General features: G+C 47.8%; 1 protein-coding gene across 1 annotated transcript in view; it reads right to left on the bottom strand.

Annotated features, from left to right (window-relative positions):
* ITGA8 (integrin subunit alpha 8) overlaps nucleotides 1-17,033 on the bottom strand; it is a 188,007-nt gene that overhangs the window by 22,899 nt on the left and 148,075 nt on the right. Inside the window, exon 26 of the mRNA XM_083189390.1 lies at nucleotides 7,138-7,269. Within this exon, the coding sequence (XP_083045516.1) occupies nucleotides 7,138-7,269 (132 nt within the window). The remainder of the gene's footprint in view (nucleotides 1-7,137; nucleotides 7,270-17,033) is intronic.

Here is a 17,033-nt window from a genome sequence, read left to right as displayed (position 1 = left end):
TAGTAATGCCCCTTATTCATGTTACAACACTCACCTGTACCCCTTATTCACATTATGCTACACAGTAGTATCCCTTATACATGTTATGGCACACATACCCCTTTCACATCGCACCTCGGACCTGGGTGATTGCTGAGTTTGTGACGTATGGACCTAAGTCGAAGTGGAGTGTAAAAGCACCTGAGCTTAAAACCTCGGGTCGACCAACCAGGGAATCCAACCCAGGTTGTATGATGGGTGTGAAAGCACTGGCTTAGCGATGTGAAAAGGGTAATTGTAGTGCCCCTTACCCATAATGCCCACAACAGTAATGTCCCTTATACACATAATACACACAGTAGTACCTCTTATTCACATAATGACCACAGTAGTAGTGCATGCACCATGCCATAATAAGCTTCCAACGGGACAGGCTTTTCTGTTGGAATTATTGTGCAGGGCTGTGGTGGAGTTGTAAACAACCATTACAGGTGGTGGAACCCAGTTCCACCACTTTAATCCCAGGCTACAAGTAACTTTTTTACTCCTAAAGAATCATCACCAGCATGTCCGTGTCACCAGGTCATCACTAGTACTCAGACACTTTCTAGGTGCTGCTGTGAGTGATTACATACTGTAGTAACAATAAAATCATGATGACTACAGTATATGGGTAATGATCCATACAAAATTACTATACTGACTCATCCTACAGAAACATTCATCAGAAAACGTTCCTCATCGTCCAATGTGAACATATATCCACTTGGGTGCATTTCAGGCCAGTTGATAAGAACTCACAGATCTGCTTAAATCAAAACATTATATATATATATTTATGGAATCATCCCACACCCTTCTCTCTGCTCTGTGTTGTCCGTGTTCCCACAATGCACGCATCAGCGCTAATATAACACAAATGTTCTTCTGAGGTTTTTCAATATTAGACAGATGTGATAAATCTCCCGAAATCATTTTAAAATTAAAATGTGTAATTTTTCTGTAGAGCTTTTCTAAAAAAAAAATAATTACGCATAAAAGTTATGCAGGAATTTTTGTCCAGCTGCGTTTTGTTCTTTCAAAAAATGCTTAAAATTGTTCCGCTCAGTTTGTTCGTTTTATTTGTAACTCCTTTGTGCGGCAATGAGAAAGGACAACATTTTGGGCAGCAGTGTGGGGAGCCAAACTTTTTTTAAAGGGGCAGCTTTTTTTACAAGGCATGCTTTTGCCTTGTAAGTGATTGCCCCTTTAAAAAAGCATTACTTCCTCCCCTTTTGTTTAAGTATTTTGAGAGTTGGAATCGGGAAGCCTCTGACCAGTGTGAGCTGCTCTGCCGGCGCGAGCACCCACCGGAAGATGTCCGTGCATACCACTGACATGTAGGTGTGTGCTTTCGTCGCTACCCCACACACATGTCGCTGCCCCGCCCCTCACCCCGACAACGGCAGGTTGCCCTTGACAATTGATCTCCTGATCGCTTGAACACTCAAGTGCACGAAAGCGCCCTAATACCCAATCATACCCAAATACCCGAGCGTGCCGCCGAATGCCCGCGTGCACCTAAACACCTGAGCGCACAACTCATCCGAATTCTCGAGCGCCCAAACACCTGAGGGCCCAAATGCACCCGACCGCATGAACGCCCCCGAATACGAGAGTGCACCCATACACCTGAACACCCGAGAGCCCTAATGTTCCTGAACATCCCAGCTCATGTACGTGACCGAGCGCCCGAATGCCTGAGCTCATCTGAACACCCGGGCATGAAACCACCCAAACACTGGTGTGCATGAATGCATCTGAACACCCATCACACACCCAAACACCCATCACATACCCGAACGTGCCTTAATGCCCAAGTGCGCCCAAACACTAAAGCGCCTGAACACCTGAGAGCATGAATGCATCTGAATACCAGTGAGTATATGAACATGCCCGTACACCTGAGCACCTAAATGCACCAGGATCCCAAGCACACAAATGTGCCCGAACACCTGAACGTACACACACTTGCCCAAGCGTGCCCGTACACCTAAGCGCAGTAACATGTCCGAGCACCTGAATTCCAAAATACCCGTGTGCACGAACGCACCTGAATACCCAAATCCATGAGTGCCAAACTCGTGCCCAAGCACGTGTCCCAACTTCCAAATATACGGCCGCACAATCGCGCCTCAAGTGCCCAAATATCCAAGCATTTGAACATCGCCAAACTCCTGAGCACCTGAACGCAGCCAGGCACACCCAAACGTACTGTTCCGACACACCCGAGTGACTGAGTGCCCCAACTCCCAAATATCCATTTTTTCTTTTTTAAAGCTTTTGCTAAACGTCCCCACTTATTAATGTGACACGCTGATAACAAAGCAAAATGACTTCTAGTTATCTACCGCAGACGTATAAAGCTCAAATCCAGCCAACAAACTCAACTCTACCACAACTATTCCAAGGAAAAACACTCAGGACGTGTATCATAACATCTCCCCATAATGGAGAACCAGCCAACAACCTGGAGCGAATAATCAGATGTGTTTCTAATTAACAGAGTGAGAAAATGTCTGTATTACATACTAACACTCCAGGATTAATCACACAACGTTCCATCATTTACTTGTAATAGCCAATGCGCTCCAATTATGGGGCAGATTCAGTTAGCTGCGGTGCGCACCCCGGGCTTATAGCCTCCAGATTTAGCACTATTCATTTATACACCCATTTCCACGCACGGCAAGCGGCTAACGCACCCTATTCTGGGTTAAGTGCCCACAGCTATTAAACCCCTTTCACACCGCACATAAATAATGGGTCTCAAGCAGGTTTGCAGTGTGAAAGCAGGACAGACAGTAGCTATAAAACAGCGCAGTGCATATTTAATGAGCCACTCATTACATATGCGCATATGTAATGAGCAGCTCCCGCTAATTAAATATTCACTGCGCTGATAGCCAGCTTAGTGCTCACTGCTGCCCATATACCAGTTCAGAGCCGTTCACACTGCAGAAAAAACGGCTCTGAACCGTGTACAAACTGCTTTTTACCCATTTGCAAGCACCGGTTATTTGTAACCAGTAAATACAGACTGGCGCTTTCACACTGCAGCTCTAACTGTTTTAAAAGGCTAGAAAATCAGCAATATACCGGTTAATAGCTGCAGTGCGATACCCCTTTCAAACCGCTGCCTACCGTGCTGCCCCGGATCCGCAGCCAGATACCAGGGGCAAACGGTATATTACTGGTTAATTACCGTGTACCTTTCACAATGGGTTCAATGTGAAAGGTATAAAAACGGTAATTAACCAGTAATATACCATTTACAACATGCAGTGTGAATGGGGTTAAACTTGCTCTGACCCGGTTAATGAAACGTTGGTACTTGTTTCCTAGCACGGCGCCAGCGAAGGAAATTGTATCCATCGGGTCCAAAAAAATCGCGTTGATCGCATCGCATGCAACCAAATCGTATGCGATGCGATCAACGTGATTTTTACATTGGAACCAATGTAAAATGGTCCCTGAGACCCCAATTTTCATTGTTTCCCCACCCTGATGGGACAAATGGCCCACCCATTGTTAACGCCACCCCACGATGAACGCCAACCCGAAGCGTGGCGAGCGCAGCGAGCCCGCGAGGGTCGGCGGTACGCGTCCTCCGACCTTTTCATACCCCCACTATCCACGTCGGCGTGGAGTCGATTCTATATCCCGAAGTGTGGCGAGCGGACGCGCATTACTTCACAGGTATTATGCGTCCCCTCGCGGGGCTCACTGCGCTTGACCACGCTTCGGGCACGGTGGCTCACTGCGCTCGCCACACTATATAAAATCAACTCCATGCCAACGTGGATAGTGGGGGTATGAAAAGGTCGGAGGACGCGTACGGCCGCCGCTCGCCACGCTTCGGGTTGGCGTTCATCGTGGGGTGGCGTTAACAATGGGGGGGGGGGGGCATTTGTCATTTAAATTACCCAACAGGGTGGGTATACAATGACAAATCGGGTCCATTGGCCCATTTAACATTGTTCCCTATGTAAAATCGGGTCCATCTCATCGGTCGCATTGTATGCCATTATAATGGCATACAATGGACCCGATTTTACATAGGAATTTAACATTGAATACATTGCATTAAATGTTAAATCGCATTGGTCGTGTCGGTCGCATCGCATGCCTTAACTTAAGGCATGCGATGGACGCGATTTTTTAATTATCGGGGAAAAGGCTAAAAATAGCCCTAAAAATGTTTTGCCTTTATGCATCACATGGCGTGAGTGGCATGGCATAGACGCTAGCCGTTATGTGCCATATGGTCGAGAATGGCATGGCATAGACTCTAGCCTTTAAGCGTCATGTAGCGAGAGTGGCATGGCACAGCCTTTATGTGCCATGATTTCTGTCACAATAAAATTGGCATAAAGTCATAGGTTCAGCACAACGCTTTGTGGCAGGATGCATGGCATGGTTTTGTTTTTTTACCCAGGTAAGCGCCCAAGATGCACACAGCAGCAGCTGCAGTGCCAGTATCCAGGGCACTTGTGCATTGCATTTTTTTTACATTTGTGTTGCACAGATGACCCAAATTGGGTACAAAATTGTGTGACCGGATGCATGACGCAACCAATCAGATACAGTAAGTGTATATGGACACATCTGTAGCTATAATAACACCCCTGAGAACCACACGCGTGCAACAGGTTACTGTTTTCGTAGTACTGTTTCCGTAAACTCGCTGTGGCGTTATATGCACACGTTCATAAATAGGCCTCTGCAGTTTATCAGTGTTTTACCTACTGTACTTATACTCATATCTACATTCTGTTTGGAACAACCGCCATATAGGATTTATAAACACGAGAATATTTAATTCCAGACGAAGGGCGCAAATTGGCATTGTTGCAACATTGAAACACCGGAAACGGCACCACATCTTGCACCCTTTCACCCCCCCCCCAATCCAAAATTCACTCAAAAGTGCTCGGTAGCCTACAGGGCTGAAAACACTTTTGTGCGAGATTGGGCTGCCGTAAAGCAAGGCTATTGCTGCGCTGATTTGGATGTGCAGATGTATTTGCCAGGAATTGAATATCTCTTAAATTGATACTTCAATATCAGACGTTATTTTACAGTGCAAAAACATGGCAATAAATATTTGTTCTGGTTCATGTAAGTCTCAAGAAAACACTGTTATCTGTGCAAACACAATGGAGTACACACAGTAGACAAGTATGGCTACACAGTATCATACATAATCACCACTAGACAGTGGAGTAGATGTATGAAGCAGTGATAAGGGAGGAGAAGTGATACCGGCCAATCAGCTAATAACGGTCCCTTTTTAAACCCGGTCAGGAGCTGATTGGCCGGTGATAAACTACCAGGCACTTTATCACTTCTCCTCCCTTATCACTGCTACATACATCTACCCTGCTGTGAATCAGCCGACTTACATCAACAGAGAAAACGTACACACTCAAATCGCAAAAGAAGCAGAACACATTACTGAAGCTTAAGAACAGAACACGTAGCAGTGATTAAAGGGGGTGTGTAACCCTTGGCAGCATCAGAGAGATGGCAGAATATACCCACCTGTAGAGGGCATCACATGAGCAGACGTGATCATCTTGCATGCCCCATCTTTTACAGCTGCTGAATGTCTGGTACGCATGACACTATGATAGGCTGGTGACCCTTTGGGCCTGATTCAGACCTGATCGCTGGGCTGTGAATCTTCAGATCCCAGTGATCGGGTGAAGGTCGCCCCAAAAGAGGGGATCCCCCTCCCCTGTGCACGGCTGCGAAAGTGTTTGCTGCCATGCAAACAGGGGGAAATCCATTCGCAATTCACTCACCATCGAATGGATCCCCCCCCCGTGCACAGCAGCCGAGGAAGTCTAGACTTACGTGGCGCTGCGATGGCCATGGCCATGGGCAGATGGAGGCTGTTGCTGGCGTTAGCAGCCATTCCCTTCCAATGGCCGGGCACTGCGCCGTCTGTGTTTTCTGGGGCACTCCCCACATACGTCCGTCACCTGTTAATCATCTTGAGAATGGCTAGCAATGGCAAGCCATCGTTGACTTTTTTCGCACATGGACCCCGAACAAACACACTGCGTACTACGCGCATACACAGTCATTCTATAAATCGACAGGGCTGCATATTGCCAGCCCAGTAATCAGGTCTGAATCGGACCCTATAATAGGGGAACCAGTAGCACGGAGTTCTTAATGCCAAGCAGCTCCAGCCGGTGGGTGCTGGAATAATACAGAGCTTGGGTGGGTGCTGGAATAATACAGATGTGACTGCGTGCTGGCACATGTAGCCCTACAAGCCCCTGGTATTGGAGAGGTAAATGGAGAAAGAATTAAAAAAAAGAAAAACTTTACTACAGAGGCTTCGCCTTATGGGAAGCTCACAACTTTCTTACTCCAGGGGTGTGCCCAGCATCCCCAAAAATTTTGGACTAGAGCCTGTGCCGCCATCTTCGTAATGACAGGAGACAGTTGCTGCAGGATAATGTCACACAGCAGCATCCGGCTCCTGTCACTGTGGAGGAGCCGGTGCAAATTTCACCTCTGGAAGGGGAAGCCCGCCCCAGCTGCACCTCCCCCCGTGACTCCTATGGTTGTAGATTAAATAATGGTCTCCCATCTCGTCCACTCCGCTCTGCACAAGATTTGCGTCTCTCATCTGAGCGGATCACTAGCTCCCATTCACTATTACAGGACTTTCATCGGGCTGCTCCCATCCTATGGAATGCCCTTCCACGCACAATTAGACTCTCCGCTAGCCTCCAAACTTTCAAGCGTTCCCTGAAAACTCACCTCTTCAGGCAAGCCTATCATATTTAAGTTCTACACGCATTACCCTCTGAGGCACTTATGTATTATATAGCTTCCCTTCTGGACTTGTAACTTGTTGGGACTGCTATGCTATTACTGATGCCTCTCCTTGTGTTTCCCTCCTATATACCTAATAGATTGTAAGCTTGCAGCAGGGCCCTCTAACCTCCAAGTCTGTCTGTTACCCAGTTTGTTTTATCACTGTCTACTATTGTAAAGCGCAACGGAATCTGCTGCGCTATATAAGAAACTGCAAATAAATAAATAAATAAATAATGGAGAGATGGTATTTATATACAGAATACAATGACGTGCTCTTACCAGTTGTTTAGTACGGATGGGTATATATCTTAGGGCCTCAGCCACTGCTACGTCTCTGCGGCTCACTGCATGCGATGCACTGGAATTGCGCAGGAAAGCAGCTAATTCTGGAGTGTCTTCAGGTTCGCTTTGCTAAAAAGGAAAGAAGGGATTCAGTAACTGAAGTTATAAAATAATATCTTATGATATTGGGCAAGTCGTATCAAAGTAAAAAAAAATTGCAGTAAGTCCTCATAAAACATAGATTCCCACATATGATAATACAGTCCATAGCGGAGATATTTGCTGTGGCACCGCAGCACAGCAGTCCACATTGGGTAATAAGCGGCTGCAACATGGCAGCATGGATCAAGAGTCTTTGACAACTCGTCTGAGACCATGCAAGGCCACCATCAGGGGTGGTGGACTTCCGGGACTGGACAGAGAGGGAGGCCTGCCCCTGGCTCCTACTGCGGAGACCTGGAGATCTACACTGGCCTATGCAAAAACAGTAGGCCAATGCGCAGGGAGGACTTATTTAAAAACAAGCCTTCCCTGCGCATCGGCCCTCAAATACCACTTTCACACTGCCTAAACGTTTTAAAAAACGGTATTTTAAAACGGTATTTAAAACGGGTCTGAGTCTTGACATTGCAGTAGATTACCGTTTTAAATACCATTTAAATACCATTCACATCAGTCAACCCGTTTTAATCCCCTCAACACGTTTCAAGGCAGAATGCCTATCACAGGTCTGTAATCTGTTGTTTTTTGCTAAATACCGTTTCAGAGCCATTCTCACTGCATAAAAAAACGTCCCTGACACGTGCAGGACTCTGCTTTTTAAACGTTTTGAAATACCGGTTATCTTTAACCGGTAAATGAACTCTGGTGCTTTCCCACTGCAGCCTTAAACGTGTTAAAATGTGAAAAAAACGGCAATAAACCCCTTTCACAGCTTATATATGTGACATCAGTGTAATAGAAGTTTTTTATTTTTTTGCAACAAAAATTTTTGGGATTTGTTTTGTAAATACCAGAAACCAGTACCATACAAACTTATAGGAAAATATAAATAATAATATTGTAGCAATATATTATTACACGCTTCTTCTTGTTTTGAATCAGCCTGGCTCCTAATTATAGTTTTTATATGTTACTAAAATCCACGTTTTAGCCAATAAACAATGCATAGTTATGCTGCGGCAGAAACGAACTCTTCGCATTTTCCACGGCTGTTCAATTAACAATACTACCATAAAAGATAAAAGAGACGCTGTGTACTGGTAGAAATTAACAGGCTGCCGGCAATAAAGGAATTACCCTCAAACAAAAATGAGGCAGAAACCCCACATGTGCTGAACATCTGGGAGCACGGGACACAGAGAGCGTACTATCGGGGAAATCTCAGTGCTGGTAGAGCCGTATATCCACTGAAATCACCGGCTGTCTGGGAATACCGCTGACAAATAGGACCACGCAGTAATCTAACCACAGCCTGGAAGCGGTATAGAATCCCAGCAGGGGGATTAGCCAACCTGCCAGCAATCCTTATCCCACCGCTGATATACTTTGGGAATGTGGGGAGATTAGTTTTATAAACCTTCTCTGTATGAGAAACTTGTCACAAGTGATCCTTTTAATCGGGGCAATAATACATATCTATGCCAAGTGTTTAAACATTATGGGACTTTTTGGAGCTAAGGGATCGGAATAAAAAACTATTAGTGGTCTTTAGTGAAATCACTTTCAATGCCAGAAAATATTAGAAAGGAGGATTTGTTGGAGCCGCTGTTCCTGCCCCTCCGTCTCTCCTGTCAGGTTTGCGTCAGGCACAAAATTTTAATTTGGGAAGGGCGGAACAGAGCTGACGGTCATGCTTAGATCTGCAGGGCTGTAACTAGGGATGTGCGAGCGTTGGTGTAATACGGTGTGCTGGACGGAGAGAGTAGCTCCATCACTACCCAATATACATGCATGTGTCTGGTATGGCTGGAGAACCGCCCAGCGCTCAACTTCATGGTCCCAGTGCTATTATGATGTCACATGTGCAGGGTTGTGGCCCAGGCAGCATCAGTGTCCCGCTAGGGTCCTTAGGTCGACTGTTGACAGTGTTTGTTCCCCCCCCCCCCACTGTGGTTCCAGAGCAGGCGGTAGTTCATGCCCTACCATCCACTAGGGCACGGAGTGAGAATAGAATAGTGTCCCGAGTGTAGCGAGGCACCGTGCCCGAAGCATGGCGAGCTTGGCAAGCGATGCGAGGGGCTGCCATACACTTACACAGTGTCCAGAACTAGATGTTTAGATCTAGACCCCTAAAAAAATTAAAAAATAAGTCTCGCCCTTCTGCAGGTCGATCTAAGGACCCTGTGGACCTTCTGGTTAGTTGACCTAAGGAGTGTCAACCTTTCTTGGGTCGACTGAATGATCCATACCCATTTTTATACACAGTATATGACCAGCCCAGTACAGTATATAACCTGCCAGCAGAGTATACAACCACCCAGTAGTGTACACAGTGCACCTGGAAAGTATTCACGGCGCTTCACCTTTTCTACATTTCGTTACAGCCTTATTCCAAAATGGATTAAAAAGGGATTTTTGTAAGAACTTACCGTTCGAATCCCTTTCTCTGATATGGTCCTGGTGACACAGCTCAACACTGGGATGTAGGAGGGTCCGAAGGAGCCAGGCACCTATCCTAAAGCTTTAGAGGGTAGGCTCCTCCCCTACTGCATCCCTGGACTCTTCAGTTCAATCTTTCAAAGCCACTGGAATACATTAACTCAGTACAAACGCCTGCACATATTAAATGCACATCTTATAACAGTAACTGTTAACTTTTAACCATTTTAACATGAACATCATGAAAATTCTGGCATACTTACTGAGCGTAAGGGAGGGATCGCTGTGTCACCAGGACCATATCAGAGAAAGGGATTCGAACGGTAAGTTCTTACAAAAATCCTTTTTTCTCTTTCAATGGTCCTGGTGACACAGCTCAACACTGGGACGTTCCAGAGCCGGTCCTTTGGGAGGGTACGCTCAGGTCTGCAGCTCTCAGCACTGCTCGCCCAAATGATGCGTCCTCCGACGCGAACTCATGGAATCTATAGAATTTGGCAAATGTGTGAACAGATGACCAAGTGGCAGCTCTGCAAACCTGCTCAGCTGTGGCCCCATGTCGAACCGCCCAAGAGGTGGCAACAGACCTGGTGGTATGCGCATTAATTCTGGCCGGTACAGGCCTACCCGCTTTGGTGTATGCAAATGCTATCACAGATCGCAACCACCTAGCAATAGTCTGCTTAGATGCAGGCCAACCAATTTTATGTACGTCATACAATACCAACAATGTGTCAGTCTTTCTGACACTCTTCACTCTGTCCACATATATGCGTAAGGCACGCACAACATCCAAAGTCTTCAACTTGTCCCTTTTCTTAGAACCCTCTGAGGGTTGAAACACAGGTAGAACTATCTCCTGATTTAAATGGAAGGCAGAGACTACCTTCGGTAAAAATTGAGGCACTGTTCTCAGAACAGCCCTGTCATCATGAAAAATTAAGAAGGGAGATTTACATGACAAGGCTCCCAACTCTGATACTCTTTTAGCAGATGCTACTGCTAACAAAAACACTAGCTTCCACGTGAGAAACTTAAAGTCCGCCGACCTTAAAGGTTCAAAAGGTGCCTTCTGAAGGCAATCCAAAACCAGTGACAGGTCCCAAGGCGCTACTGGTTGCTTGTAAGGGGGTTTCAATCTAGATACCCCTTGTAAAAAGGTTTGAATCTCCGGCAAAATGGCTATCCTTTTTTGGAAATAGATGGACAAGGCCGAAATCTGTACCTTCAATGATTGAAGGCTTAGGCCTGATGAAAAACCATCTTGTAAGAACTCCAACATTCTTGCTAACTTGAAGTGAGATGTGTGAACCTTTCGCCTCTCACACCATCTGATGTACGTTTTCCAGACTCTATAATAATTTGCCGAGGATACAGCCTTCCTGGCTTTAATCATAGTCTGTACTACCGCCTCAGAAAATCCTTTTCTTTTCAAAATGGCGGCTTCAATAGCCAGGCCGTCAAAATCAATCGATCGGAATCCAGGTGATTAAATGGGCCCTGTCTTAGCAGATCTGGTCTCAGAGGCAGACGCCACGAGTCCACAGACAACCTCAGAAGCCTGGAGTACCAGGACCTCCTTGGCCAATCTGGGGCCACAAGAATCACCGGAGCCTTCTGGTCCTGTATTCTTTTCAAAAGACTTGCTAACATTGGTACTGGAGGAAATGCATAAAGAAGATCCCCCTGCCATTGAGAAGTCATGGCATCCACTGCCTCCGCTAGTGGATCCCTCATTCTGGAATAGAACCTGGGCACCTGATGATTGAACCTGGATGCCATCAGGTCCACATCCGGGGTTCCCCATTTCCAAGTGATCTGTTGAAACACCTGCGGGTGTAGGCTCCATTCCCCTTCCTTGAGCTCCTCCCTGCTCAGGAAGTCGGCTTCTATATTCTCTACTCCTGGAATGAAAATAGCCGATACAGCTGGAACATTCTGTTCCGCCCATAGGAAGATTCTGGAGACCTCCCACATGGCCAATTTGCGCGTACCTCCCTGGTGATTCAGATACGCCACAGCTGTGGCATTGTCGGTCTGAATCCTCAAAGGGAGGTTCCTTAATCTGTCTCCTGCCAAGGAAATCACTTTCCAGACAGCTCTCAGCTCCAAGATGTTGATTGGTAACGCTGATTCCTCTGCGGTCCACAGGCCCTGTAGCCTGAGATCCAGGACTACTGCTCCCCATCCCCTGAGGCTGGCATCGGTAGTTACTACCAACCAGTCCCAGGTCTGTAATGACCGACCCCACTGAAGAGAGTCTACTTCTGTCCACCATTTCAAGGAGTCTCGAGCGTCCGAAGACAGCACTATCATCTCGGACTTCATGGTCAGAGTGTTTCCTGACCATGCTGACAAAATGTTCCATTGGAACTTCCGAGAGTGGAACCTGGCAAATTGAAGCGTCTCGAATGACGCCACCATCTTCCCCAGGAGTTTGAGGCACCTCCAAACCGAAATGCTCCGAGCCCTGAGAATCTCGTGGACTAAGGTGACCAGGTCCCTGGCCTTTTCCTCCGGGAGAAATACCCGATGTAGATGGGTATCCAGTATGACTCCCAAGAATTGGAGCCTCTGTGATGGTACTAACTGAGATTTTTGCAAGTTCAAAATCCAGCCGTGAGCCTGCAAAAAACTGATGGCCTCTGTCAAGTGCCTCTGAAGCATGGCAGCTGACTCTGCTTTGAACAGGAGATCGTCCAAATAGGGTATTACTGTGATTCCCCTGAGCCTCAGCCCCGCCGCCATTACTGACATTATCTTTGTGAATACCCTTGGCGCGGTTGCTAGCCCAAAGGGTAACGCCCGGAATTGTAAATGCAGGTCTCCTATGGCAAACCTCAGCAAGGTCTGATGTTCCGGGTGTATAGGAACGTGCAGATATGCGTCCTGGACATCCATGGACGCCAAAAATTCCCCCTGGTCCAGACTCAGGAGTACTGACCGTAAGGACTCCATTTTGAAGTGGTCTACCCAAAGATGAACATTTAGGGATTTCAAATTCAGTATAGGTCTGAAAGACCCGTCTGGTTTGGGCACCAGGAACAGCGTGGAGTAAAAGCCTTTTTTCCACTCTGCCCTGGGGACTGGAGTAACCACCCCTTTTTCCAACAGGGAATGAGCCGCTCTCATAAGAGCTGTGCGAAGAAGCGCCAGCTTTGGCAAGGATGTGGGGATGAACCTCTTCGGAGGCGGCCCTCTGAAAGGGATTTTGTAACCCTGTGTTATAATATCTAACACCCAGGCATCCTGGCCTAGAGAAGCCCAAGCGTCCCTGAAGAGTGTGAGACGCCCCCCCACTTTTATCACTGTCGGGCATATCCCCTGACAGTCATGCGGAGGGTTTGTCCTCTCCTTTTGCAGCAGGCTTCTTGTGAAAAGAGCCAAATTTGGACTTTTGTGTCTTTCCTCTAGAGGACTGAAACCTTCCCCTGAAAGACTGTCCTCGAAAGGACGCACCACCTCTAGGGGAGGGCCGAAAGGACGGCCTAAAGGCAGAAAATCTGGACGTCTGTTTTGCTGAGGAGGCCGGCAGGAATGTACTTTTGCCGCCCGTGGCCTGTTTTATAATCTCCTCTAATTCAGTACCAAAGAGTACCTTTCCTTTGAAGGCTAATGTTTCCAAAGCCTTCTTGGACTCATTGTCTGCTTCCCAGGCTTTAAGCCAAAGCACTCTCCTGGCATTAATGGAGACTGTGGACACTCTGGTCGCCATTTTAATAGCTTCCTCCTCTGCTTCCACTGCATATTCTGCAGCAGCCTTAATCTTTTCTGCAAGCAGTAACGCACCAGGATCAGCCTGCAGCATGGTGCATAAATCACCAGCCCACTCTATCATGGCCTTAGAGACCCAGGCTGAAGCAAAAAGGGGCCGTAAGGTAAACCCCACCCCTTCAAAGATAGCCTTGAGATTACCCTCCAGCTTTTTATCCATAGAAACTTTGAAAGCTGCACCGCCCTGTACTGGTAATACAGTAGCCTTGGACAAACGTGCCACTGAAGCGTCCACAACTGGGACCTTTTCCCAGAGCTCCGCATGAGACTCTGGCATGGGGTACAGACTAAGGAATCGCTTTGGCATCTGTAGCCTCTTATCAGGAGTTTTCCAAGCCCCTTCTAACAATTCCTGTAACCCCTCATCTGAAGGAAAAGTAACAGCCTCCTTCCGCTGTCGCTTAAAAACACCTTTTACAGGAGTCTTATCCTCCACAGACAGCTTTAAAGCCTGCTTCACAGCTACAATGAGATCCTCTATACCAGCAGCAGAGGTCTCTTCCAAATCATCACCCTGATCCCAGGGGATGTCAGTATACTCTCCCTCCTCCTCATCTACCACAGTAGGCATAGCATAAGACCTTCTAGGGGTCCCTGCAACATCATCCATTTTGTCCAGCATTTCACTGAACCTGTTGATCCCCTTAGCAGTATCCTGCATCACCTGAATCAGCGCAGGATCTGCCTGGGTAAGAGGCAAGGAGCCAGACGACTGCTGAGATGATGGCATAGGTCTCTGTGATTCTACCAGCCCATCACTCTGCCTGTCCAAAAGCTGCACCAAAGCGTTTACTGACCTGCCTAGGGCCCTGGCCCACGCAGGTTCCATCTGCTCTGCCCTATGGGGTTCACTGCCCATGGGTCTCACATCAGCGCAAGTAATACATAAGCCCCCCTTGGCCATCTGCTCAGGGACAAACTTTTGTGTGCAAACATTGCACGCGCTCAGTGCACTAAGGGCTCCCTCCCCCAAAACCACAGCCTGATGCTCAGACATGATGTAAGTGATAAATGTATATCTATCAGTATACACAGTGCAAACAATGTACAAGCGTTTATACAGAGGCAATGCACCCAGTCACTTAGCTGTCTGTTGGTTTCAACTGCGGGGAAGCGATGCCCAGGAAATCCAAGTCACTCTGCCAGGATCAGTAAGCCAGCTCAGCTCCGCTGCAAGCGTTCTGAAAGGCGCCAAAGTCAGAGTGAAGGAAGAGACCACAAGTCCCTGCTGCTGCGGGGTCCGTGACCTTTTGGCGCCAACCACCCCCAGCCAGCCGCTCCTTAGTTAGGATTTCCTAGTTCCAGTGTCTCCCCCTCGACTGGGGATCACTTGGAACACCTGTCACAACGCTGCTGTCCTCTCATATAGGAGCTCAGCGTGTAAGCTCCGCATAAAATGGCCGCCGCCATCACGGAGCGCCTGTCCCCCATGATCCCCACCTAAATGTGGAGCCGGTTTCAGGGTACTCCGGAGCCCAGGCAGCCTCTTAGAAGAGACTGTAAGCGCTGCACAGGGAGACCAGACAGCGTCTCCCCTGTGCACAGTGAGCTGACAGGACGCGCTTCTGTCAGCTCCTGCTGCGCTAGCAGTGTGAGGATTCACTATGAGAATCCTCACACTGTGCCTACCTAGCTAGAGTAAAAGTTAATAAAACAATAAAAATTCCCTAACTACTCTAATTCTTCGGCTGCTCCTGCAGCCCTTTAGAATAGCACCCACTCCAGTGGGCACCTAACACGAACTGAAGAGTCCAGGGATGCAGTAGGGGAGGAGCCTACCCTCTAAAGCTTTAGGATAGGTGCCTGGCTCCTTCGGACCCTCCTACATCTCAGTGTTGAGCTGTGTCACCAGGACCATTGAAAGAGAAATGAATTTTCCCTCAAAATTCTACACATAATACCCCATAGTGACAACGCGAACAAAGTTTTAGGGAGATTTTTGCAAATTTATGAAAAAAAAAAAACAACTAAAACATCACATGTAGCTCAAAATTGAGCTCAGGTGCATTCTGTTTCCTGATTATACTTGGGATGTTCCTACAGCTTAATTGGAGCCACCTACATTTAGATGATTGTACATGATTTGGAAAGGCACACCTGTCTAGATAAGGTCCCACACTTGACAGTAGAATGGCCAGATGGAAGCCACTCCATAGTAACGAGCACATGGCACCCCACCTAGAGTATGCCAAAATGCACCTGAAGGACTCTCAGAACATGAGAAACATAATTCTCTGGTCTGATGAGACAAAGATTGAACTCCGCCAGCAGCCTAACCTATCCCCTAATGCCTAACCCTAACCTCCCCTCCAGCAGCCTAACCTATCCCCTAATGCCTAATCCTAACCTCCCCTCCAGCAACCTAACCCATCCCCTAATGCCTAATCCTAACCTCCCCTCCAGCAGCCTAACCTATCCCCTAATGCCTAACCCTAACCTCCCCTCCAGCAACCTAACCTATCCCCTAATGCCTAATCCGAACCTCCCCTCCAGTAGCCTAACATATCCCCTAATGCCTAACCCTAACCTCCCCTCCAGCAGCCTAACCTATCCCCTAATGCCTAACCCTAACCTCCCCTCCAGCAGCCTAACCTATCCCCTAATGCCTAACCTACCCTCCAGCAGCCTAACCTATCCCCTAATGCCTAACCCTAACCACCCCTCCAGCAGCCTAACCTATCCCCTAATGCCTAATCCTAACCTCCCCTCCAGTAGCCTAACATATCCCCTAATGCCTAACCCTAACCTCCCCTCCAGCAGCCTAACCTATCCCCTAATGCCTAACCCTAACCTCCCCTCCAGCAGCCTAACCTATCCCATAATGCCTAACTCTAACCTACCCTCCAGCAGCCTAACCTATCCCCTAATGCCTAACCCTAACCTACCCTCCAGCAGCCTAACCTATCCACTAATGCCTAATCCTAACCTCCCGTCCAGCAGCCTAACCTATCCCCTAATGCCTAACCCTAACCTCCCCTCCAGTAGCCTAACCTATCCCCTAATGCCTAACCCTAACCTCCCCTCCAGCAGCCTAACCTATCCCCTAATGCCTAACCCTAACCTCCCCTCCAGCAGCCTAACCTATCCCCTAATGCCTAACCCTAACCTCCCCTCCAGCAGCCTAACCTACCCCCTAATGCCTAACCCTAACCTACCTCCAGCAGCCTAACCTATCCCCTAATGCCTAACCCTAACCTCCCCTCCAGCAGCCTAACCTATCCCCTAATGCCTAACCCTAACCTCCCCTCCAGCAGCCTAACCTATCCCCTAATGCCTAACCCTAACCTCCCCTCCAGCAGCCTAACCTATCCCCTAATGCCTAACCCTAACCTCCCCTCCAGCAGCCTAACCTACCCCCTAATGCCTAACCCTAACCTACCCTCCAGCAGCCTAACCTATCCCCTAATGCCTAACCCTAACCTCCCCTCCAGCAGCCTAACCTATCCCCTAACACCTAACTCTAACTTCCCCTCCAGCAGCCTAACCTATCCCCTAATGCCTAACCCTAACCTCCCCTC

This window comes from Crinia signifera, chromosome 5, assembly GCF_055691185.1.
Source record: "Crinia signifera chromosome 5, ASM5569118v1, whole genome shotgun sequence".
Taxonomy (NCBI): Eukaryota; Metazoa; Chordata; class Amphibia; order Anura; family Myobatrachidae; genus Crinia; species Crinia signifera.
Note: the sequence above shows the minus strand (reverse complement) of the source record. Positions and strands in the feature narration are given on the sequence as shown.